At 47.9% G+C, this 25,310-nt stretch overlaps 1 protein-coding gene across 32 annotated transcripts in view; it reads right to left on the bottom strand.

The window, feature by feature from the left end:
- Positions 1-25,310, bottom strand: part of kcnma1a (potassium large conductance calcium-activated channel, subfamily M, alpha member 1a) — a 168,189-nt gene that overhangs the window by 109,228 nt on the left and 33,651 nt on the right. For all 32 annotated transcript variants that reach the window (XM_035400107.1, XM_035400104.1, XM_035400103.1 and 29 more), the window contains exon 2: positions 14,571-14,738. In XM_035400107.1, coding sequence (XP_035255998.1) covers positions 14,571-14,738 — 168 coding nt within the window. The remainder of the gene's footprint in view (positions 1-14,570; positions 14,739-25,310) is intronic.

The raw sequence follows: 25,310 nt of genomic DNA on the forward strand, positions 1-25,310 counted from the left end.
GGGTGGAGGAGGGTCTGGGTAAAGTCAGGGTGGAGGAGGGTCTGGGTAAAGTCAGGGTGGAGGAGGGTCTGGGTAAAGTCAGGGTGGAGGAGGGTCTGAGTAAAGTCAGGGTGGAGGAGGGTCTGGGTAAAGTCAGGGTGGAGGAGGGTCTGGGTGGAGGAGGGTCTGGGTAAAGTCAGGGTGGAGGAGGATCTGGGTGGAGGAGGGTCAGGGTAAAGTCAGGGTGGAGGAGGGTCTGGGTGGAGGAGGGTCTGGGTAAAGTCAGGGTGGAGGAGGGTCTGGGTAAAGTCAGGGTGGAGGAGGGTCTGGGTGGAGGAGGGTCAGGGTAAAGTCAGGCTGCAGATGGTGGAGGAGGGTGGAGGAGGGTCTGGGTGAAGGAGGGTCAGGGTAAAGTCAGGGTGGAGGAGGGTCAGGGTAAAGTCAGGGTGGAGGAGGGTCTGGGTAAAGTCAGGCTGCAGATGGTGGAGGAGGGTGGAGGAGGGTCAGGGTAAAGTCAGGCTACAGGTGGTGGAGGAGGGTCTGGGTAAAGTCAGGGTGGAGGAGGGTCTGGGTGGAGGAGGGTCAGGGTAAAGTCAGGCTGCAGATGGTGGAGGAGGGGTATTCCCCAGCCCAGCTGCGTGTAGCTGCTGAAGCATTGATGCTTTCAGGTCGGTAGTAACTCAATTTCAGACTCTGTGAAGGATATGAGGCCAACCCAAACAGCACGTTTGAGGCATTTAACAGACGTACACACTTCTGTACACAGCATCCACTCATACTGCTGGAGAACTGAATAAATTACTCACTCGGGGGTATGGCAACAATGCCCCACCTGAGAACTGAACCAGCAAACTCTGGGTCCAAGCTCAGCCCAAAACAAATATCAATGTGGCTGATGTGAGGTCCAATGCACACGCACACGCACATAGGCACACACATACACAAACATGCACACACACATGCACGCATGCACATAGGCACACACATACGCAAATATGCACACACACATGCACATACATACATACACACACACACACATACACACACACACACACATTGTTTAATTGCAAAAACAAATGTCAGAAATCATTAATCAAGCCTTCAAAACCGTTCTGAAGTGCTTTTTGATGAGCAGGTGCCTTTAGAACATCAGTGACACTCAGGAGGGTCTCGGTCAAGTGATCTTATACTAAATCAATAGCAGTGAGCCGGCCAGCGTAGCCTCATTAGGACGGGAAGCAGGATATATGCCAAGGCCAACAGACATGGAGCAAAGCTGGCTAATGTTCTCCAGCATTACTCCAGCGATGACCAATTAACCTGTAAATATGACACTGGGGACAAGTGCACACTTTGCATGAAGCTGAGAAGAAACACACGACAAGCAGATGAGTGAGTTAGCACCACCTACAGCGTTCTACATGTACACGACAAAAACTACAAAAACACATTTTGGTTTCGCAGGAACGCTGTAATGAAATGAGAACATTCTGCCGCTGAATAAAAAGCTCAAGCCACCGTAATGCAGCCTAATCAGAATGGCCACGAAGGCCAAATCCACGACATCAGAACCAATAACAGCTCTGCATTCAGCTTGGACAAAGTCACAGAGCCAATAACAGCTCTGCATTCAGCTTGGACAAAGTCACAGAGCCAATAACAGCTCTGCATTCAGCTTGGACAAAGTCACAGAGCCAATAACAGCTCTGCATTCAGCTTGGACAAAGTCACAGAGCCAATAACAGCTCTGCATTCAGCTTGGACAAAGTCACAGAGCCAATAACAGCTCTGCATTCAGCTTGGACAAAGTCACAGAGCCAATAACAGCACTGCACTCAGCTTGGACAAAGTCACAGAGCCAATAACAGCTCTGCATTCAGCTTGGACAAAGTCACAGAGCCAATAACAGCTCTGCATTCAGCTTGGACAAAGGAAAGACAAAAAAGCTAACTTTTTTTTTTTTTACAAAAAGTTTATCGCCAAGGAAACAGAAATATGGCCATTTCTGAGAAGGAACACGACCGAAAAACATTTCAACATATCATTTCATGTAATGATGCACAGAGTGTTTGCCCACAAGGCATACCATCTACCAGCTGAACCATCCACCGAAGGAAAAGCTCATTTTGAGCTACAAGGGCACCACGGACTCGTTGGCGAGCTGACACAGGCAGTCAGAAGCACACCATTAGCGCTCGGTTTGTTGCAAGAGTGCAGCTGCCAGTTTCTCTCACTGTTATGGTTGTTTTTATTTTCCCGACAAAAAAAATAATTAAAAAAGAGCAGCTGTCCAAACTACAGACTGTGCGATGGCAAACTGCTTCGCTCACGACTACATCTGTACACCACTAAAGTGTGTGCAGCGACTACAGCACCTGGGGTCTGAATCACGAAGCAGGATTACTGAGATAGATGGATAACTGCACCGAGTAAAACCTGGAACCCTCCCAAATCTGGAGCATGGACTGAAGTAAAAGAGCTGCTCCGGGTTTTACTCAGCGCAGGTATCCAGCTAGCTCAGTACTCCTGCTTCCTGACACAGGGTCCCGACCCTCGTAACGGACGGCGTTTCCTCCGTTTCCCACCTGACACAGGCTAACCGGATCTCTGCAGCCTCGGGCCAAATCTCTCCCGACTCATCTGCATGCCATTCCACTGTCAGCTTCACCCATCTCCACAGCGACGGGTTCGACTGGTCTAAGCTGAGAGCATTAGCCTTTAGCAAACCTGAGCGAAGGCAGAACAACATCCATTAGAATCAAAATGGCCTTTTCCAGCCATTACCTGCATTACCGCTCATATAACACACCATTCTCCCGCCATTTCCTGGCTTACAGATAAGATAGTCAGCCTTGTTCCTGTAATTCCCTTTAATACCAGCAATATTTTATGCACTCCTTATGTAATGTTGTATGTGTTGCATTTGTCTGGTCATAAAGGCCTTTTTAAGTCTGTTATATTGTTTTATTATTTTATTTTAAAATGTATATTTTAAGGCCTTCTGTGTTTTGTTACTGGTTTTTAAAAAATAGACTTCCTGCAATTGCTGTGATTCACTGGCCCCGAGAATGGGCCTTTGGCTGTGCATCAATACAGGGGTGGGTAAGTCACTGTCACCAATGCAGCCATTTAATTTCCCAGAGTGCATCAGGGCCTCTGTGCTCTGAATGGAGTACCTGCACCCAGCAGCACTGCACGGGAGGCCAGACTGAGGGGTACTGAAGCAGCACTGCACGGGAGGCCGTGCTGCATCCGTGCCGTGCTGTATCCTGATACATTACAGCTACAGGGAGGCCGTGCTGTATCCTGATACATTACAGCTACAGGGAGGCCGTGCTGTATCCTGATACATTACAGCTACAGGGAGGCCGTGCTGTATCCTGATACATTACAGCTACAGGGAGGCCGTGCTGTATCCTGATACATTACAGCTACAGGGGAGCCGTGCTGTATCCTGATACATTACAGCTACAGGGCAGCCGATAGCCATGACGCACGCTGCTTATTTAAAACAGCTGCAACACACAGAAACATGACATAATATTACAAAATGAATAATGTTGTATGTAAGTAACAGACTGTGCGTGGAGTGAAACTGCTTACAAACAGGCTGTTTGATTAACTGTTACTGTATCGGATTTTCAATCACTGTTGAACACTGTCTCAGCCAATCAGCGTCCAGGATTGAAACAACCCATTTTACAATACAGACATAAACTACCCTATGAAATCTTTTCCAAAAGTAGTATCCTAGAACCAAACCTAAACATACATCCATCCACTAAGTCATAAGCATCAGTTGCACCTGAGGTAAAAGAATATCAAGTGGTAAGGTATGCCTCAAATATTTAAATAACCGACTGGAAAAACAGCGCAAAGCCTGACCATTGAGTGCATATATTTATGTATCAGATTCAATTTCATCTATGAAAAGCCGTGGAGTTTTTCTGTCTCTGTTTACATAGTACATAAATTACATTTAGACGCTAAAATAATCATTTCATTTTTCTATAACAAGCACTCAAGAAAATATTTTAATTACTTAAGTAGGATGGCTTGCTGCTTGATGCCGGCAGACTTGGCTGCAATTAACTAAGTGGGCTGGAATCAGCTGTAAAGCCCATACGCCCTTAGCTCCTGAAGCCAATTCATTTTCCCGTTTTGTTTCCCGTTTGAGTGACAGCCTGAAGGTAAACCTCTGTGTAACATCTCACCCCCGCTGGGGCCACATGCAATTCACACGCACGAGTTCAACTGCTGCTTTCAGACCTCAGTTTCACACTCATACTACTGGTCTACCAGACACCAATAAAAAATGTACCGTCAGATATAGAAAAAATGTTTAGCAGTCCCTGACTAAATAAAATAAAGAGGAGAGACATGTACCTGATGCTCTCTCCAGTACATGTCCCCAACATTTCTTCAAGGTTTCCTCATCTTCTGAGAAGAAGCAGGTAAATAATGCGTGAAAGAAAAAGCATATTTCTGCTGCTTCTATGTTGAGGGATTTTTTAAAGTGATTCGTGCACAGCAGGAATCTCACATTTATGACAATAAATGTTCATATAAAAATGGCCAAAATAACAATGCAAAATAAAACTATGAGTGTTAAGCTCTTACACAAAGACAGGCCATAGTAGGGTGCTTTGAGTATAGTTTAGGGTTTTAGTGCATGATTTGGGGGAGATAGTGTCAAAGACGTTTGGGGAAAGATTCTCGATTTCTGGGAAGTGACTGAAACCTTCATCATGCAGATGAAGCCAACGCAGATCTGAATTGAAAGTGATTGGCTAAACAAATTATGCAAATAAGAACAAAAGAATGGATAATGATGAGAACAGGCCATCCAGGCCATCTGGGATCAACATGCGCCCAAAGACCAGAGAGCATCCAGCACTGCGTCTGCCTGACCTTCAACACCGCCAGGCTCTCTGCCTCCACTACACGACCTGGCAAAGCCGTTCCAAGCATTTACAACTCGGTAGTGAAAAATACTTCCTGAGATTGGTGTGGAATTTACCTCACTAATTTCCATTTATCAACTTGTGCTGATCTCATTAAACCCTTTTTCGAATGAATTAAACATCCGCAGTGAAACGGCCCCTTTTCGATCAGACTGAACCACAGCCGCCAAAGGCCATGGCTTCGGCTTTAACGGCTGCATTAGTTTCATTTAAAAAGCTGAAAGTTTATGGATATGGATGAAAGTGTCAACTCGTTTGATTTAAGCCACAGTAATTCAAAGAGTGGTGTAAAAAGGCCATAAAGAGCAGAGCATTGTATCACACAATCTTCTCTCGCACAAAAACAGTTTAACCGCACAACCGGGAAAACCTTAGCACGTTTTTAACGTCTCAAAAGGAAGACAGAATCCATCCCCGCGGAGAAACTGCGCACGTACCGGCCGAGCCCCGATTGGCAGGGCACCGTTTCAGAGTCCCGGGCCTCACAAAGCCGGCACTTCCTCATAAAACCAGGAGGCAGCCGCTTCAATCACCTTCACACACACGCCCAGAGCCACATTTTAATCTGCAGCCACAGCTTCAGTTCAGCACAGGCTCACGGTGGCAGGCACCCAGGGTGGGATCGGGGGACTGGATTTAATTGAAAAAAATATAAAAAATAAAAAAACAGCAACTTTCCAACATCAGCATACTTTTTTTTTTTGCAGTGCCATTCAATAGAGTGTCTCCCATGACACCGGCACATTGTAATTTCACAAAATAATAGGAAAATCGTTTTTGGCGCTGGGAAACTGGGAAAAATATTCTTTGCTCTCGTGACCAACGCAGCTTCACCGGCAGAATAAAGTGCTTAATAAGGAGTAAACAGGCCGTGCCAGTTCAGATTCAAATCCATGGCTGGGAGCTGGCTGTTCCGCTCGCATTAGGAAGTCATTTCAGTCGCTCCTGTTGTTCCCCCTGCAGACTCACGCTGGCAGCAGCACTGGTGTTGATATCTTCACTGACAGCCGCAGATTAGCTTCAAACAGGAGAGCTCCTCACACACACACTCCTGATCATACGGGAGAGAGCTCCTCACACACACACACACACTCCTGGTCATACGGGAGAGAGCTCCTCACACACACACTCCTGGTCATACGGGAGAGAGCTCCTCACACACACACTCCTGATCATATGGGAGAGAGCTCCTCACACACACACTCCTGGTCATATGGGAGAGAGCTCCTCACACACACACTCCTGGTCATATGGGAGAGAGCTCCTCACACACACACTCCTGGTCATACGGGAGAGAGCTCCTCACACACACACTCCTGATCATACAGGAGAGAGCTCCTCACACACACAAGGGTGAGTGCTTGAGCTGAGATGTGCCCAGCATCTAGGCCATCAGAATTCACAGAAATGCTAAGGGGGGGGGGGGGGGGGGGGGGGGGGGTGAGGAGGGTGCAGGAGATTGCGATCGCAGACTCTGGGGGGTGATGCTCCTGGAGTTGATCAGGCCTGCTCTAAAAACAGCCAGACAGAGAAGTGCCATACCTCCCCCTGGCCACAGAGGGGCAGCAGAGGGGAGAGTCACAATCCCACTGTGCTCAGGTAGCCCACGGTCCGGCCCACGGTAACCACCCCCCCTCGCCACGGCAACCCGCATGGCAACAGCACTGGAGGAGCACTGACTCACCAATGAGGCACCTAGTCCACGCCAGCCGACCAATCAGAACAGAGGTTACATCAGGTAAAGAACAGGGATCGGTGACATACGTGAGCGATAGTGGCCAGAACACAGAGACAGTGTTCTCACAAACTTCAATTTCACATCAACATAGCGGCATTCACAGAAATATTTACACTCACTATTTTTGTTATTTATGATACTTCAACTGCTCTTGACTTCACCTTCCTAATTAGGTCAGAAGCGGTCTTAAACGGCCAGTATCACCCTGCTGATTGAATGCAGTTAGCCTCTCTGGCTAATCCTGGTCATTGTTTACAGCAACAGATCCTGTCTGACATGCCAATCTAGAGACATGTACGAAGACAGGAAGTCAGGAACAAGCCTTTCTGAAAACTGAGCACTTCAAACACAAACGAAAGGCGATGTAAAAGTGGTAATGGCTTCCGCACAGACTGCAGACCGAGAAGCTGATTAAAATTAAAGAGGGACTAACGTGCAGGAGGGTCAGGCAGGACCAGACAAAGGCCGTGCTGTCAGATTCCAACAGGCTGTGTTACTGTACAGCCTTAGGACCAGGCGTCGGAACAAGGCCAACTCCATCATACAGGACCACAACCACCCTGGGCACCAACTGTTCTCCCCCTGCGGTCCGGTCTCCGGTACCGCAGCATCCGAACCAGGACAAGCAGGTCCAAGAACAGCTTCTACCCACAGGCAGTGTGCCTACTGAACTATTAAGCGCTCAATTAGGCTACTGGACTTATGATTGCACTAGGCACTCCATACAGCATGCAGGCACTCACTGTACTGCACTGCACTGGCCACTTTATAACATTCTTGCATCATCTGCCAGATTGTTGCATCAGGAGTGCTGCTATTACCATAATTATATTGTTGCATCAATATCAATAACACATTTTGAGCCGTTATTACCTCATTGTATTTATTATGCTGCTATCATTACTGTACTGCACTTGGTCACTTTACCACTTTTTTGCACCACCCGCCATAATGTGCCATAGTATTGAAAAGTCTTACTTAGTTTGGTACTTATTGTGTACTTATTGTGTACATACATACTTTTTATCTATTGTTGAAATCTATGTATAGAATTTATACTGCGGGAGTGAATGGGGAATAAGCATTCCATTGTACTTGTTACACATGGCAATAAAGAATCTTGAATCTTGAATACCATCCCAGCCGATGCTACTGTGCGTACTGCAGATCCATCTCACAAAGTCTCAAATCATTTTTTAAAACACAATCTTGGCTGATTTTTTTTTTTTTTTGGTGGGTAAAGGTTTAACAAAATGAACAGGTCCACTTTCAATGATAAAGCTGCAGTTAAATATCATTATTTCTGACAGCTCATTTCCAATGGGAATATCACCCAAACCAGCAACATCTGGAAAACCACGATTCTGAGGTCTTCATAAATGAAGACCTCAGAAATGATAAATGACCAATAAAAACTTGAACACAGATGAGGCCTACACCACACTAGTACTCAGTCTGTAAGGCCGACACCAGACTAGTACTCAGACTGTAAGGCCTACACCACACTAGTACTCAGTCTGTAAGGCCCACACCACACTAGTACTCAGGCTGTAAGGCCTACACCACACTAGTACTCAGACTAAGGCCTACACCACACTAGTACTCAGACTAAGGCCTACACCACACTAGTACTCAGACTAAGGCCTACACCACACTAGTACTCAGACTAAGGCCTACACCACACTAGTACTCAGTCTGTAAGGCCTACACCACACTAGTACTCAGTCTGTAAGGCCTACACCACACTAGTACTCAGTCTGTAAGGCCTACACCACACATGTACTCAGTCTGTAAGGCCTACACCACACTAGTACTCAGACTGTAAGGCCTACACCACACTAGTACTCAGACTGTAAGACCTACACCACACTAGTACTCCGTCTGTAAGGCCTACACCACACTAGTACTCAGACTAAGGCCTACACCACACTAGTACTCAGTCTGTAAGGCCTACACCACACTAGTACTCAGTCTGTAAGGCCTACACCACACTAGTACTCAGACTAAGGCCTACACCACACTAGTACTCAGTCTGTAAGGCCTACACCACATAGTACTCAGTCTGTAAGGCCTACACCACACTAGTACTCAGACTAAGGCCTACACCACACTAGTACTCAGACTAAGGCCTACACCACACTCGTACTCAGTCTGTAAGGCCTACACCACACGTACTCAGGATCATGGCGACGGGAACGCGCTCATTTCCTGTGCACTCTGGCGCATTCGATCACTCCCTGGCAGCGAGTGGGAAATGTCACCGGACCGGAACCCCGGCGTGTTCGACTCTGAAACACGCGGCGTTAGCGCCTGCACCTGTCACTCATCCCTCAGACAGCCCTTCCTGCGCTAATCCGCCGCGAACGCCGAGTCGCGCGATCCGGCCGCCGCTCGGGAGCAGCTATGCGGGGAAACGAGCCTGTACCCAGAATGCAACGGGGCCAAGCCCCTGGGCTCCGCTGCAGGGGCCCCCGGTAGGTAAATGCAGCGCTATAAATGGATAACAGGTAACACACCATGCCCCCCCCCGCCCCCCCCCCCAGTAAGCGCATAAATAATGCACCGTGCAGCAGGACGCCTCGTCCTTTCGCTAGTTAGCGTCCTTACATTGAACCGCAACGCCACCGCGCGGGAGAGCCCTCTGTCGCGACTTCTCCACGGCAACCACACCAAAATACTTCAGACAAAAACGGGGTAATGTCAAGGGTCTCATTCTTCTATATTAATATTAATGGAAGAACGCATAGAAATTAATGTCATAATACCCTCTGAAATAATCATCCAGCCGTTTGGCTAATATCTCAGAGCTCAAGTGAAATAACCCTCTTCCCCTCTGCAGTATACCACAGCACAGGGGACCCCACCTGCCCCACTGCACTGCTAATGAGCCAATCACTGTAGTTTAGTCTTACACTTAGACTCAAAATCTTATTTTTATTACGCTTTGCTAAACAAGACAAATTTGACTCATTTAAAGATTCTCCAATGGGGTAATAAAAGTTTACTGACATTTTCTACTTCAGAGAGAAAAAAAATATTTTGTCTCATTAAGACAGACATTTCTGCATTCGGTGTAAGTGCAATTCAGATGAATCCTGCAGCCAAATAATCCAGTGTGCCACTTCAGTGCAGATGATGTCACGCCACACAAGCAAATGAGCGCTGGGGTCTTTGGAAAGGTGTCCGATTCGGTGCCTGAACGAGCACCGGGGTCTTAAGAGAGGCGTCCGATTCGGCTCCTGATTCCCTGACACTACAGAAACATCTCCGCGGGTGTGCGGGCCAAACTCATCTGTGCCTTTTTTATTAACCCCACAGACAGAAACAGCCTCTAATTCCACCCGAGGACCGACGCCAGCGGAGAGACAAGCCCCTCATGTGCTTAGGTAAACTGCCGTTGCTATGGAGACAGGCCAGGCTGAGTACACAGTGGGGCACAGAGCCATTTTTAAACTGCAGAAGAGCTCTGATAGAGAGGGCATGAATCCCCCCACCCCGCCCACCCAAACACACACACACACACACACACCTACACACACACACACACATGCACACGCACCTACACACACGCACACGCACGCACGCACACACGCACCTACACACAAATTATCACACACTCACACACGCACCTACACACACATTATCACACACTCACACACACGCACGCACGCACGCACACACGCACCTACACACACATTATTACACACTCGCACACACACACATCAGTACACAGGCTAAGCACAAACAAACACAACTGAACCCTTTTCAGTAGTGCAGAGAATAGAGAATCTGGAGAAGCTAGAGAATCTGGGTTCAGTCAGTCCTCAAAACTAACTGAGCAACACAGACTCAGACACTGAGGCTCACAATCAGCCTGTAAGACTGACTGAGCAGCACAGACTCAGACACTGAGGCTCACAATCAGCCTGTAAGACTGCAGGAGCAGCACAGACTCAGACACTGAGGCTCACAATCAGCCTGTAAGACTGACTGAGCAGCACAGACTCAGACACTGAGGCTCACAATCAGCCTGTAAGACTGCAGGAGCAGCACAGACTCAGACACTGAGGCTCACAATCAGCCTGTAAGACTGCAGGAGCAGCACAGACTCAGACACTGAGGTGTGCAGACCTGTTATAACCAGAGAATAGATTTGCAGCGCAGAGGAAGGCAACACCAAAGGAATGGCAAAACGCCACGGGCCTCCCAGGTTTCCCTCTAAACAGCGACAGCAGCAAACCACAGGCTCTGCTTAATGATGGCGCAGATATTTTCAGGAAGCCATCACACCGAGCCTGCACCGAGTCCATACTGAGTCTGTACTGAGTCCGTACTGAGTCCGTACTGAGCTCTATGTACAGACTCCCAGCAGCAGAGAAAACTCAACTGCAGGACTCCAGTGCACCTTGCCACACACCGTTCACAGGTAGGCACGATACCAAGCTAAACGAGCTTCCCTTCATTCATTATTCAACACTTTCTTATTCATTATTTAGTAAATGTTGAAAAGTAAACACAAGATAATACTAAACGCTCTTTATCATAGAGGCTAAATCTTACATCATCTAAATGTTATATGATTTTTATGATATGAAAACACTCCTCACACAGGCAGGACTGAGAGAAAAAGGCAGACCTGCTGCATTACCTGTCTGCCATTTTAATGTTCAGCTGCCGCTGCAATCTGATTATTAATGTTCAGAAAAGCCCAGCGCAGAGGGAGGGGGGGGAGGCCTGCAGAGGTGGAGGGGGGGAGGTAGAGGTGAAGGTGGAGGGGCAGGTGGAGGTGGAGGGGGAAGTGGAGGTAGAGGTGAAGGTGGAGGGGCAGGTGGAGGTAGAGGTGGAGGCTGCGGTCGGGGGTCAGTTGTAAAGCTCTGATTTATGACCGTGATAAAGCGCTCCAGCTGGAGTCACAGCCTGGGCAGGGAGGCGCATTCGGGGGGGGGGGGGGGGGGACGCTCCAGGCCGCGCGATGGCCCAGCGCAGCACTCCCACTCACGCTATTACATCACGCTCCACCATGAGTCACGCCACGGGCCCTAAACCTCCCCGCAGCCTCTTAAAGGAGAACTCCGCTCCCAATGCTGAGCCCTGTAACTGCGCGTCAGGGGTGCAGACTCCGTCCGCACGCTGGTTTCTGCTGTAAAATTAAAGCATTATTTGATCTCACTGATTACAAATAGCAGGTACTGTGTGGACAAAAAGCAGCACAATACGGAGTTTGAAAATCCACACTGTGACATCACAGCCCGGGCCCTCATAAGCCCCTCCCACTGCCAGTGACTCTCTGCACTTAGTGCCAGCGTTTTCCATTACCGCAAAAACACCGCGTTCCTCGTCTCCTCATCTGACTGAAAGACTGCAGTTGTCCTTGGACAGCTTACGAGTCTCAGGAAGGCGGACTGTACCTGCATGCTCTCTGCAGGCACTCACGGCTTTGCCACTCAGGCCCAGAACAAAAAGAGAATAAAACATCAAAAGGCACCAAGCATCGCACTCGATGGAGATGGATTTAGTCAGCCAGCATAATGTGCAACGCAACCACTTAGCGGTGAGATCCGCACTGCAGATCCAGCACTCTGGAGTGCCCTTTCTGGGTTTTCTGAAAGCTTCGGCTTTTCAGAAACCCCGCCAAAATGGGGTTTCTCCGCAGGGTAGCGGGGCGTACTCTGCTTCATAGGGAGAGGAGCTCAGCCAGCCAGGAGGACCTCAAAGTAGAGCCGCTGCTCCTTTGCACTGAAAGGAGTTGAGGTGGTTCGGGCACCAGATAAGCCTCCCTCTGGAGGTGTTCCGGGCTCGGCCACCGGGGAGGAGACCCAGGGGCAGACCTAGGACACGCTGGAGGGGTTATATCCACGGGCTGGCCTGAGATCCCCTGGGTTTCCACCGGGAGGAGTTAGTGGAAGTCGCTGGGGAGAGGGGCGTCTGGGCTGCTCTGCTTGCCCTATTACCGCCACCACTGCAACCCTGACCTGGACTAAGCGGTTAGAAAATGGAAGGCCGTTGGCCGTTTAATTTGCCCAATCATTTATATGAACAGCCATTTTTACTAAATTTAATAAGTTCATGAATAACAACTGATACCCGTTTTACTAAAATAAAAAAAAGTGAAAACCTGCATACCCACCGGTCCTGCAGGAATGGAACTGGCTCCCCGCTATAGACGGATTCACTTGATACAGGCAGCCTGCAATGCTAATGACTGCCATAATGTAATAATCCGATCCAGTCCTACAGCATTAGGACACTGAGGGAAAGCACTGGATCCAGTTTCCCTGAGAGGCAGCCAGCGATGGAGACCTTGCCGTTTTCCCGCCAAATGCAGTTGCCCCCGACAACATTCAGCGAGCTGGTTCCCGCCGGGGAGATTCGGCCCCCGCTGACCTCTCCGACACCGTCCCTCTCCGACACCGCCCCTCTCCGACACCGTCCCTCTCCGACACCGTCCCTCTCCGACACCGTCCCTCTCCGACAGCGTCAGACCATCTCTTCCCCTGACGGCCACCCGATACGCCAGCGACTTCGCGGCCATCGACTTGTTTTGGCTTCAGTCGATGGCCCACAGCACCCCAGCACAAGGGAGACGTGCTCCATCAGGTTGTGTAACAGCATTAGCAGGAACATGATCGCTATCATCGTATGTCACACGACCAAAGTTATTAAATCACAGAGATGCATTTTCTGTTTAGACAGGAGCCAACTTTGACCGCAGCTACACTGGACACTGAGTGTATCCTTTACATGCATCTGAAGCAAGTGCATTAAAGTGGATAGACTGTCTGCTCTGACAGTTTAGTTCATTCCATTAAACTCTCATGCCTCCAACACGTGTAATATCTGTAATATCTCAGACGCAAATGTCTGAAATCTGATTTTTTATCTCTAAATTTTCTTTATGCATTCCTTACGATTTAACGTCATTTGTGAATTAAATTTACTGAAACATACTGTATGTTTTGACCATTTATGTAAATTTTAAACTCGTAGAGGCTGGCGGTGAAATCCCCAAACTGCCGCAGCGATCGCGGTGGTCCCAGCAGGACGCTAGACAGAGGGGAGGGTGTCCCGCTCGCATTCACTAAATAAAGTAACGGTGACCGCCTCTGGCCCTCTGCAGACATAGCGCATGTGTCCCGCGCGTGTGTCCCACGCATGTGTCCTGTGTGTGTGTCCCGCGCATGTGTCCTGTGTGTGTGTCCCGCGCGTGTGTCCCACGCATGTGTCCCACGCATGTGTCCCGCGCGTGTGTCCCGCGCGTGTGTCCCGCGCGTGTGTCCCACGCATGTGTCCTGTGTGTGTGTCCCGCGCATGTGTCCTGTGTGTGTGTCCCGCGCGTGTGTCCCACGCGTGTGTCCCGCGCGTGTGTCCCACGCGTGTGTCCCACGCATGTGTCCTGTGTGTGTGTCCCGCGCATGTGTCCCACGCATGTGTCCCGCGCGTGTGTCCTGCGCGCATCCAAGGGGTTGTCCTTCAAGACTGAAATCATGCTCGCATGAGCCTAATGCCATCAGAAACAGGCCTGAAGACCGCAAGGAAGATAATAAACCCAAAAGCAGTTTTATTACCAGCCATTCTTGTGCCTGTTTTCAAAACAGCCAACTATTAAAACACATCAGACTGCAAGAAGTGAGAGAGGGCGTGGCAGGAAGTCTACGGGTGGGGATTGACATCAAACCCCACTGATCAAGGCATGCAATTGGTTAAAAACAATTCCACCTTTGGAATCTGGGAGTAGGAAATCTCTAAAGTTTAGCCTTGACATCAAGCCCCACCCTCCTGCAGCCTACAGACAGCTGCCTCTCAGACCGCTGGGCCAGATCCTGTTTGCATGAGAGCAGGGAGCCGTATGAGGTGCAGCTCGACATTAAAGGCGACCCGGAAGTACTCACCAGCACTCTGCCGGTCAGGGTCTGAGCGGAGATCATGACCCCGGCCCAGTCTTTGACGGAGGTCATCCAGCCCACCTCGCTGATGGGGGCCACCTCCTCTTTCTCCCCATTGGCCTTGGACGCCCCATCTGCCGGGTTATTGGCCGGGTTGTTGACCTTATGCACCTCCTGAAACACATGGGACAGATGACAACATCAACAGCCAGATTAGGTTTGCTACCTCCATGACAGACCAGACCAATCAGAAAGGGGAACACCCTGTAGCCATCACCTCCTGGGTAATGCGAAGAAGAAAACAAGAATATACAATGACAAGAACAGGCCACTCAATCCATCTACACTCATCACTGACCGACAGACGTGAAATAGCTGGAGCAATCACAGAGCCTATGGTGGCCAGGCCCAGAACCCAGATGATCAGATGCCCACAGACCTCAAGGCACTCTTGGCTTACCATCAGGGAACAGAACGTACTGTGGCAACACGAGGCATGCCAGGGAGACTGCCAGGTCAGACGTTGGTCAGAGGGGCAGTAAGAGGCAGTGTTTCTTCATTTAAAATACTGCATCCACCTCACAGCTGTCTTCTCTGATTTGATGCGATTAGTTAGTAAACATTGTTTATGCCACAGAAGGAGAAGAGGTTCACCAGCCTGAACAGACCTGCTGTGGATGTTTCATTTTTCACAAATGGCATCATGATTTCTGTATAAAGTACGGTTTAACTGCATATATGTTTCGTAAAAACCTTTAGATGCCCGGTGCTAAAGGTTTTGATTTTTATGTGAGCTGGTCTCAGTAGCCAGGAGAGGGAAAGTCAGATTTAAGGATGACTGGTGACTGAATACAGGCCAGAGCTTGTCTCTGAAACCCTTCATCCAGAGCAGATCGCTCAGACACCCTGAGGAAGCGCACTCTGCGTGGGCAGCTCACCGGGCGGATCTGAGTCAGCACACGGGGAATCTGCGTTGGGCTTGAAGGGTTACACCTGCCCAGGTACAGAAATACTTCAGCTTCAGGAAGGGAGGAGAGGAGAAGGGAGGAGAGGAGCACTTCTGATCACGCACACTGGCAGCACGAGCATTCTTTACATCTTCCCCATCGAGGTCCATTCTCAGAATCTCAGACTGCACTCATCTCCAGCTGAATCTCATTAGAACCAATCCAAACCCCACCAGAGCTTAGAGGATTGGCTTGCTGTCACTGTACTCTACATAAGAGCCCATACACAATAATAAGGACCATAAAACCACGTCACCCAGGAGACTGTGTCTGAAGAGGTACAGAACATGTGCAAAGTGTGATGTGCATCATATCACTCCATTCGGTCTGAGACAGCTGGCCCAAGCTCCTACGAACAGTCACAGATGCAAAAATGACCCATACAAATTAAACTTAACTTCAGAAACCTTCTAGCTAGCCAAAGTAGCCCAAGAAGAACATGAATGGCTACAGAAACTACAATAAAATGTAAGAATTAAAGGTACATTTAAATCATGTTCACTTGCTAAATTCAGCTATAATACCAACAAATCTAAACCCCTAGCAACTGGGTCTATTGATTGTCAGTTTTGTAAAATGTGATAAAACACAATCACTTTAATTTTTACCAAGGGTATGCATAAATGCAATCCAATATAGTCTGGTGTTCCAGAAGAAATTAAAACAAATCCAGATTGATTTAAAGGTTCAATGTTTACAGTATTTTTGTGACCTTATTTTCTGCTTGAGTGTGCAGTAAAGTCCCTGCTGATTGGCTGCAAGTGCTGAGTAATGGACAACTGGAACACTTTCATTTTACAGACATAGGAACGATTTGGAAGAACTATGGAAATCTTAATTACACTGGCTGTCTCTTACAATGCAGACCCAGCTAAGACAAAACGTTCGCACAATGTTACTTGAAAGCTATCTATAAGGCAACCCAGGCTAAAGCTCGCTGGACACAATCACACTGAAGGGACTATTCTCACAAGCCGTAAACAGTCAGATATCAACAGATCTCAAGACATCAAGCCTTGGTGTCCGGGACCAGAACTGTAGCAACATTGGTCGGATTTTGTTGCATAACAAACTATTATTACCCAGCCAATGGTGCAGAGCTGATCAGTCGACAGCCACGGCCTGAGGTGGGGGAGGAACACTTTGAGCCTCAAAAGATGGTGTCCAGTGATGTCACCACTGGGAAGCAGCCCAACGCATTCTTAAGAGGCCTGCAGTAACCTCACTCTGTGGAGTTACTACAGAAACACCGTGTCTCCAGGGAGGTGAACCCGGGAGCTAAACTCCTCAAGCTCTGTATTCACCCAAATCCACAGCTGTGCTGGCTGCAAACCTGCTCTGGGTCCTTCATTCAGATTTTTAAAAATGAAAATTAGCCTTTTTCTACTCCACTTGACTGAATTCCTAAGGAAGTGCAACTCCGTAGGTCAGCTGATGCGTAACTAAATACCAACAGGACTTACATTTTACTTTTTTAAACGTTCAACTTTTGTTACAATCAAAGCTATTAAACGCACAGTGACCTGATTCCCTTACCGAACAGGCACAATGACATCAACTGCGGATGGATGATGCCAGACCTACTTAAAATTGGCAAAACTATTAATAACTGAACCTATATATTTAAAAAGAGGCTAAGCAGAGCTATGGGTTTAAAGATGAGGACCTGTCCTGCCCTGTTCCTCCCTCCTAGGTCGTCCCTAGCTTTATACCTCCTCTCAGGCCCACCTGCATCCGTCCCAGAATTCCTAGGGAAGGCAGTGCTGCTCGGTCTGGCCTGTGAGGTCACGAGGTTCATGGATTTAGACTGGGGGGGGGGGGGGGGGCGGTCTCTTCAAACACACGGTACCAGCTGTCAGGGTATGTGGGGGGGGCAGGTCACCGGGGAAGGGATCCCTAATTGTGGCTGACCCCGGTAGGCCACTCTAGGGGGCACGGTGATGTCACTGGCTGTATCCAAAGGTGCCGCCCCGTCTGGTGTATGCAGGTCCAGCTGCTTTAGAAGCCACAGTCCCATCTGAACCTCTTCACCCCCCCCCCCCCCCCCCCGCCAACCCACCAGCCCCCGCATCTGAACCACACTGTCCTTCAGACAGGGACGGGCAAAAAAGTATTTGGTTACAAATCCGAAAATAACTCACAAAAAAAAATCTATAAAAGAAAGGCAGAATGGTGGAGGAGTCTGCTGTGTGTGTGCTGGAGGAGCAGGTCCGGTCTGCAGATGGAACAGAAGTATTAACATGTTAAAAACAAAGAGGCGGGCCGCCCCTGAAACCCCGTCTCTGGCTGAGCGACAGACACCTGTACCCCTCCGAAACGCGCCCCACCAGGCAGACGTCCCGTTTGGGACCGTCCCAGCTGTCCGGGCTGTCACACCCATCACCGGGAGAAATACATTTTTAAGAGCGGGCCAGCTCTGCTGTCAGCGCTCGCTCCAGGAAGCCAGTCCCCCACCGAAGCCCCCCCGGGTAATCTGTGCGGTGGTGAGGGGCGGAGCTTCAGTGAGCGGGTGGGGGCTCCTCATCGGGGCATTCGTATGTAAGCATGTATACACGCCTCTCAGCACAGGCTTTTACCCAAAGCCAAGCACCGTACGTGAATGCATACATTTATCAGTGTGGCCTGCTGGGATTGAACAGACAGCCCTTGCACTGTTTCGCTATTCCAACTGAGCGATAGAACTACTATGCACTTCCCCTGAACTGCTCCATGCAGCTGTAAGTCTGTAAGGTACAAACCGTAAGTTTAGTAATCCAGCCTACATAAAGACCTCTGGAAACATGACATCACTGTCACAAGCAGCTTCACCTGAAGTGAATTTTCTTGCTTTAGACACAAACCCCTGAAAGCCCATATGCCAGCCATCGCAAAGCCGGACATCGGAATCTTTGGTCACATGACACAAAGACTGTCCGGGCCAATTCAAAACGTACACAAAAACTAAAATAATATCGGAAACCTGGCAAGCGAGCCGCCCCTGCACTTTTACATGTCCTCCTGGTGGTTTGCACCGGCTGACCCACAGGAGGGGAACACTGGTAAGATATGCATTTCCCTATGCAAATATATTTATGGAATAGCAAGCAGCCATCTGCTGGATGCATATGATTTGTATGTCTTATTGAGAGCGCGCTGGACGCCCTCTCGCTCTCTCCCTGGTCTCCTTTCACAGCTGTGATTGGCCAGGGAAACGACTCACCGTCTGGCAGCAGGCATAAACGCTCTGAGCAGCTGTTTAGGGCCACAGCCATCTTCGGGCCAAACCACTGAGGTGCTGAGGTGTTTTTTTATTATTTTTTGAAAGACATTTTAATTGCGCAGTATTCACAGGATGTGAATAGCATTTTCAATCTATCCCAGTTCCCTGGGCCACAATCACTGCCGACACAACAGCCAACCCCCCCCCCACCCCCAATCTGAGCAACCCGAATATCTGGAAAACTCCCAGCATGCAGCAGTGAGACGAGCATGCCTGACCATCCCAAACAGGGCCACAATAAGCCGTGTACTCTGGTGCGAGAGGATTTTCTGGTCAAATTGGATTATGGCCTGTAATTGTTAGACGTGGAAACAGCTGGTGTTTTGATAATTAAAATAACGGTGCCAGTGAGCCGCTTCTGCAACCCTTCATGGCTGGACTCAGTTTTTTTAAAAGTCAACTTTTTTCTGTCACAGAGCATACAGTTGTGTTCATGGAGTTATTTTCACACCAGCCCAGCCCTGTCCCGCTACAGGCGGGGTGCAGGTTCGACCCGTCACCTGGGTAAGGGTAGAGCCACACATCCTCCGATGACATCACCTGGCATCGCTCTCCCCTCTCACAGGGCACAGTTTAAAAAAAAAAAAAAAATTTTAAATAAAAAATTTAAAAAAATTTAACAGGGGTCAATTTAGACGTGGGATCTTTAATCTGATTAAAAGTTATTGCGCCACGATCCCCCGTCCTTCTGGCCACTTCCACCCGCTTGCCTTGTGTTGCCAGCTATCCCAGCATGCCTTGCTGACACCAGAATCGGCTCTCATTGAAAATTAATGGATGTGATTAAAATATGCTTCTCGCTAGAGGATGTGTGGCTTTACCCTAACACACGTACCCTCTCCAGCTCTTCAGCACACGGTGCAAGGAGGCAGATTATGTTTCGTTCTGATTGGATGTTCTACTTCAAAGAACTCCTGGCGTCGACCCATGGAGTATGTGCTGTGCCTGGCCTGGAAAATAAATCTGAAGGAGAACTGGACTCACGGGTCAGAGTGCCCTCACACAGCTCAGAACATTAACCAGAATCAGGAACACGAACCAGGCAAGTTATCACCGGCAGAAAATTACACAAGAGACTTAAGAAATGGCACAGGACTCAACAGGACTGCTCTCTGAAACACTGGAATTAGTAACCCCCCACACACACCCTTTATATACACATCCATCTGAAACTTAATTTTCTGGGAATGAACTGCCGTTTACTTAGACATTCCAATACAAAAAGCCCAGGCAGGCCTGCTCTATTTTTGCATGGTACATCCAATCAGTTTGGATTTTCTAATAGGACCACATTAGGTGCTCTTTAAAAGCACAGGATATGGTTTTATATGTTTGTTACTGTACTGCATCAACCAGGATCTCCATTTACTTTCTGTTAATCAATCATATAACCTGACTTGATAAAAATTAAGGTTGAAAGTAAATTAGAAATTATTTCAAACCCTAAAATTGAGAGTTTATTTCCTTTTCACAGCATTTCAGAAGACGTGACTTTAATTGAAGTGGCACTCTGAAAATAGATTAATAGGTCTGTCAAGGATTTTGTGGGGGTGAAAAGCCACTCTGGAAAGAAAGCGTTTCTGGGATATGCAGCAGCCTTTTTCTGCTGCGATTCACGTCTTCCGTGTCTGTCGTCCCGGAGACGGCGAAGAGACGCGCGTCAGCGACACACTTCAGTCCCCGCACAGCAAAAAACACTGCGCTTCACGGCTAGTCTGGGAGACGGTTTTGTGTGGTAAGTTAGTCCCAGGGACAAGACCTTCAGATGCATCTGAAGCCCCCCCCCACCCCCCAAAACACCTCCCTCCATCCCCATGGCAACTGAAACCATGATTCACCTTCCATTGAAGCAGAGGAAATGAAGCAGGATCTCACCAAAAAAAAGACTGGTGCTACTGAGTAATCGCTTTATTGTGCAATTATATTACAATGTGTATTTAACCAAAAAAGTTGTTTTTGAGGGAGTGTCCATTCTGAAGTGGCAGTGGGACGTGAGACTGTGCTGAATGACGGGGGGAGGGCTGGGGGGTGGGCGGGTGCGGGGCGGGGGGGGGGGGTTGCTGGCTTTACCGCAGCTGTTCCTCAGCGCTAACTTTCACTTGCATCACTGGGGGATACTCTATTCCGGGGTGACTCCTATTTTTAACCCAAACCAGGGGGACAGGAAATCTGTCAATGGGACAGCGTGGTCTACTTTCCACCGGCCAGCAGAGTAATGCCAGCACAGAGGCCTCAGGTTTCAGGTCGGACTCTGGGGCAAGTCAAAGGCAGGAGCTGCTGGAGCCCTGCTGGTCAGACATAAGGAGCTGGATCGTCCTGATGGGCAGGGATAAGGGATAAGGCGGGTATGACCTCACCTCGGGGGCAACACTGGCTCAGGGAGTAGAGCAGTCTGGCAACTATAAGGTTGTTAGTTTGATCCCCAGTCCTCTGAGTGTGTCAAAGTGCCCTTGAGCGAGACGCCTAAACCCCCCACTGCCCCCAATGAGCTGGTCTGCGCCGTGCATGGCTGCCCTGATTGCCACTGGGCTGTGTGTGTGTGTGTGTGTGTGTGAATAGGTTAATGAGGCATTCCTTGTAAAGCGCTTTGCCCTGTTGTTGCTGGAAAATGCGCTATATAAATGTAATCCATTTACCATTTTACCTCACTGACGGAAAACAGAGAGCACTGCACTAACAGCCAGGTGGATAAAGGAAATGGGGATCGGCGGATATTACTTCCTCATAATATCCACTGGCATCCAGGAAGTACAGCCAGAAACTATCCACCAATTACCAGCAGTGTTGTTCAACTGGTCGTTACCAACATCCTCTGTGATTGGTGGAGTTCCTCTCTGGATTCGACTAGTAGGTTGATGTGACGCATTCCCCTATTATTTTTTTAGACTGATTGTGAGCTCCTGATCATGATTCAGTGTATTTCTGACATTCTTATTTTCACTCTGCAGTTAGAAATGCTTAAACCCAGGGGTGTAACTTTGTATTTTCTTACCAACTCCATTGTTCAGTTTGATTCTTGGTTTTACAGTTGGAGCTCGCTTTGTACATTACTTCTGGGTGCAGTTTGCACTTAAAGTATTGGAATGTATTGCATCTAAATCAAAAGTACATGGATGCAACATTAAAAATAAATAACAGCTACTGTTGATAGCATACTTAGACAACCATAATGCTACAAAAGCTAAGAAAACAAAAAAAACGGGTACAGTGACTATAAACAAGACTAAGAACCCCAAATACTTCTGCTGACACAAAAGGAATATTAATGTTATTATAATAGTGCCAATAAAAATGTGTGTGCGCATGTGTCTTTTCTTTTTCAGTACTGTATGTCTGTGTGTACATATTGTTTGCGTGTATAGACTGAGACTCACACACACATACCTACACACACTGTGCCCATTTTGTTACCAAAGAGAAAAGTAAATATTGCCCTGATCATGATTAAAGAGACTGGAGAATTCTATTCAGCGTTTCCATGGCTCAAGCCCAGCTAATATATTTTTATTTGTTATCTTTGACTTCACTGTACTGTGTGTCTTCAAGGTTCGATAGAGATGGGAAAACTCAAGTACGGGCCTGAATCTTTCCAGGAAAGTCTTGTTGCACGTCAAGCGATTACATGAGAATTTGATTTGTGGTAGCAGCTGAGATTCTTTCATGCTGAGAAACAGTTGCTGCTAACCTTAACCCAATAATTCAACTTGAGTATTTTCAAACATCAACTGCTGTCCCAACCAAAAATCAGTATATCCAACATACACTACATTTCTAAAAGTTTGTGGACAGTGGACACCCCTACTAATTAGTGGTTTTGGCTATTTCAGCCACACCCATTGCTAACAGGTGCATACAATCAAGCATTCAGCCATGAAATCTCCATTGACAGGCAGTAGAATGGGTCATACAGAAGAGCTCAGTGACTTTCAATGTAGTCATGGGATGCCACCTTTCCAGCGAGTCAGTTCATCACATTTCTGCCCTGCTAGAGCTGCCCCAGTCAACTGTAAGTGCTGTTATTGTGAAGTGGAAATGTATAGGAGCAACAACAGCTCAGTCGCGAAGCGGTAGGCCACACAAGCTCACAGAACGGGACCGAAGTGTTGAAGCATGTAGTGCTTAAAAATAATCTGTCCTCAGTTGCAACACCCACTACAGAGTTCCAAACTACCTCTGGAAACAACGTCAGCACAAGAACTGTTCATCAAGAGCTTCATGAAATGGGTTTCTAAGATCGAGCAGCCGTACACAAGCCTAAGATCACCATGACAACAATGATGTTCAACAAGTACACATGGGTGTGATGTTCAGATGTCCAAATACACTACATTTCCAAAAGTATCTGAGATTGTAGCTGATGACTCCTTGTGAGCCTCAAAGCTAATCAACATTAGCTTTCACATCTACGCTAGCCCCCAAAAAGTATGTTTAAATAGATGGAAATATATTTCAAGTATTTTTAAAAGGAAAACAACAATGAAGACCACAGGACCACAGCCTTTAGTAGGGTAATCAGAAATGTCTCATTTTCTGTGACGAACACCCTACCTCCCATTTGTGCTGTTAAGTCGTACTCTAAAAACAGTCGAGTGCTAAGCTACTCGCACACTGCCCACACACGTCTGCAATGCGCACTATTTATGCATCACACCCATGTGTACTGGTAGCTACTCGCACACTGCCCACACACGTCTGCAATGCGCACTATTTATGCATCACACCCATGTGTACTGGTGGCTACTCGCACACTGCCCACACACGTCTGCAATGCGCACTATTTATGCAAGTGTAACCCAACACGTATTAGCGGAACACGTTAGTTGTAAGCACGGGCGAGTTTACGGGGAACTCTTAACTGAAACTTTAATAGGATTAGCCAACCCAACTGTAAAAACAGTGCTGTACATTTTGAATCTGGCAGTTCCTTTTTAAATGGAAAGCAAAGGAGTCAAGTCTTTAAATCCGTTTAAATTTGACATGGAAAAAAGCTTGGAATAACACAATCTTCAATAGCCCTTGAAGAGTCATAAAGCAAATAAGTTAAAGGCTTGAGTGCTTAATAAAAATCCAAGGCAGACATTACATTACATTTATTTGGCGCTTTTATCTAAAGAGATGTACAATAAGGTAGAGGAAGTCTGCCAAGAAGAGGACAATTCAACCGCATGGTTAGTTTTTTTTTTAATATAAACATTGAGGGCGATGGGTTTCGCAGTTCTGTGTTTTTAGCACGTGTTACCTGTGAACAGAGCATGTCATTCCTAAACACAGAGACAAGCACTCATGAGTGGGACATGTGACCTGTCAGGCTGGGTGGGGGCATTTAAACCAGGATGGAGGAGCAGTGTGGAGGGGGGGGGGGTGAACTCGGTGTGTTTCGATGATCTTCCCGCTTGCCCAGTGTGACGGCAGTGAGCTCTTACACTCTTCCGTAAAGTGTTTGCTGAGCGGCGAGTTCCTGCACAGTCCTGACTACGACTACAGTCAGCAGTGACGCTGAGACCAGACAGGTCTACACCACAGAGAACTGCGTCAGACCCACCTACACCTACACCTTCACCCCCACGCCTGACAGACCTCTGCATCGCTGACAGGAAAGACTCATTGAGAGAGAGAGGGGGGGAGAGAGAGAGAGAGAGAGAGAGAGGGAGATAGAGAGGGAGAGAGAGAGAGAGGGGGAGAGAGAGAGAGGGAGAGAGGCAGAATAAAACAACAGAACGTTTTTACACTCCGGTTAGCGCAGGCCCTGAGGTGACGTCACCTGACCTACTGAAGAGGTCTTCTGCTCGCGTCTCCTTCATGAAAAAGGACTCGGGAAGGGAAGGCCAGCAATGTCGAGGAAAGGTTATCCATCTACGAGATCACATTAGCGCTCACGTCTTTGCGCAAGCGACTATTTTAAGTGCTGCTAGTCTAAAGAGGATTAGGTGCTTGGGAACAGAATAGGTGACATCACCAACGTCACAGGGCAGGCACTCAAGCTCAAATTCAAAGTTCTGTAATCAACTGCAAAAAATGGAGAACACAGTGTCATTGTGGGAAATCTTATTTTGTCTGTACTTCTGTAGTCATAACCACCATATTCTAAATTGTTTGGAGTCCTGATTAATTTTAAACTGAACAGTAGCCTCTACTTAATTTTCTGAATCCATTCCAACAGGGGAAAGGAGAGACATCTTACGCAGGTGACCACATGCCCAGGTGACATCACACTCAGGTGGTACTGCTTAGGGTGGGACGTGGTGTACATATTGTTTGTTGTGGACTGTAACACATTACAAAGGTGACAGATAAATGGTGAGGTGAGGACCAGGTGAGGTCCAACAAATGAAATGATGATTTTTGGCTAGATGACCGACTTGAGCGGTTTTCCCCCACAAAACACAATATCACCAGTGTGCCCACCAGGGCGGAGACAGAGAACATGAAAGGACAACCGCCACACCATCCGAACACCCTTTAAAACATCAACAAAATGTC

The sequence above is a fragment of the Anguilla anguilla genome, chromosome 18 (genome assembly GCF_013347855.1).
Source record: "Anguilla anguilla isolate fAngAng1 chromosome 18, fAngAng1.pri, whole genome shotgun sequence".
Lineage (NCBI taxonomy): Eukaryota > Metazoa > Chordata > Actinopteri > Anguilliformes > Anguillidae > Anguilla > Anguilla anguilla.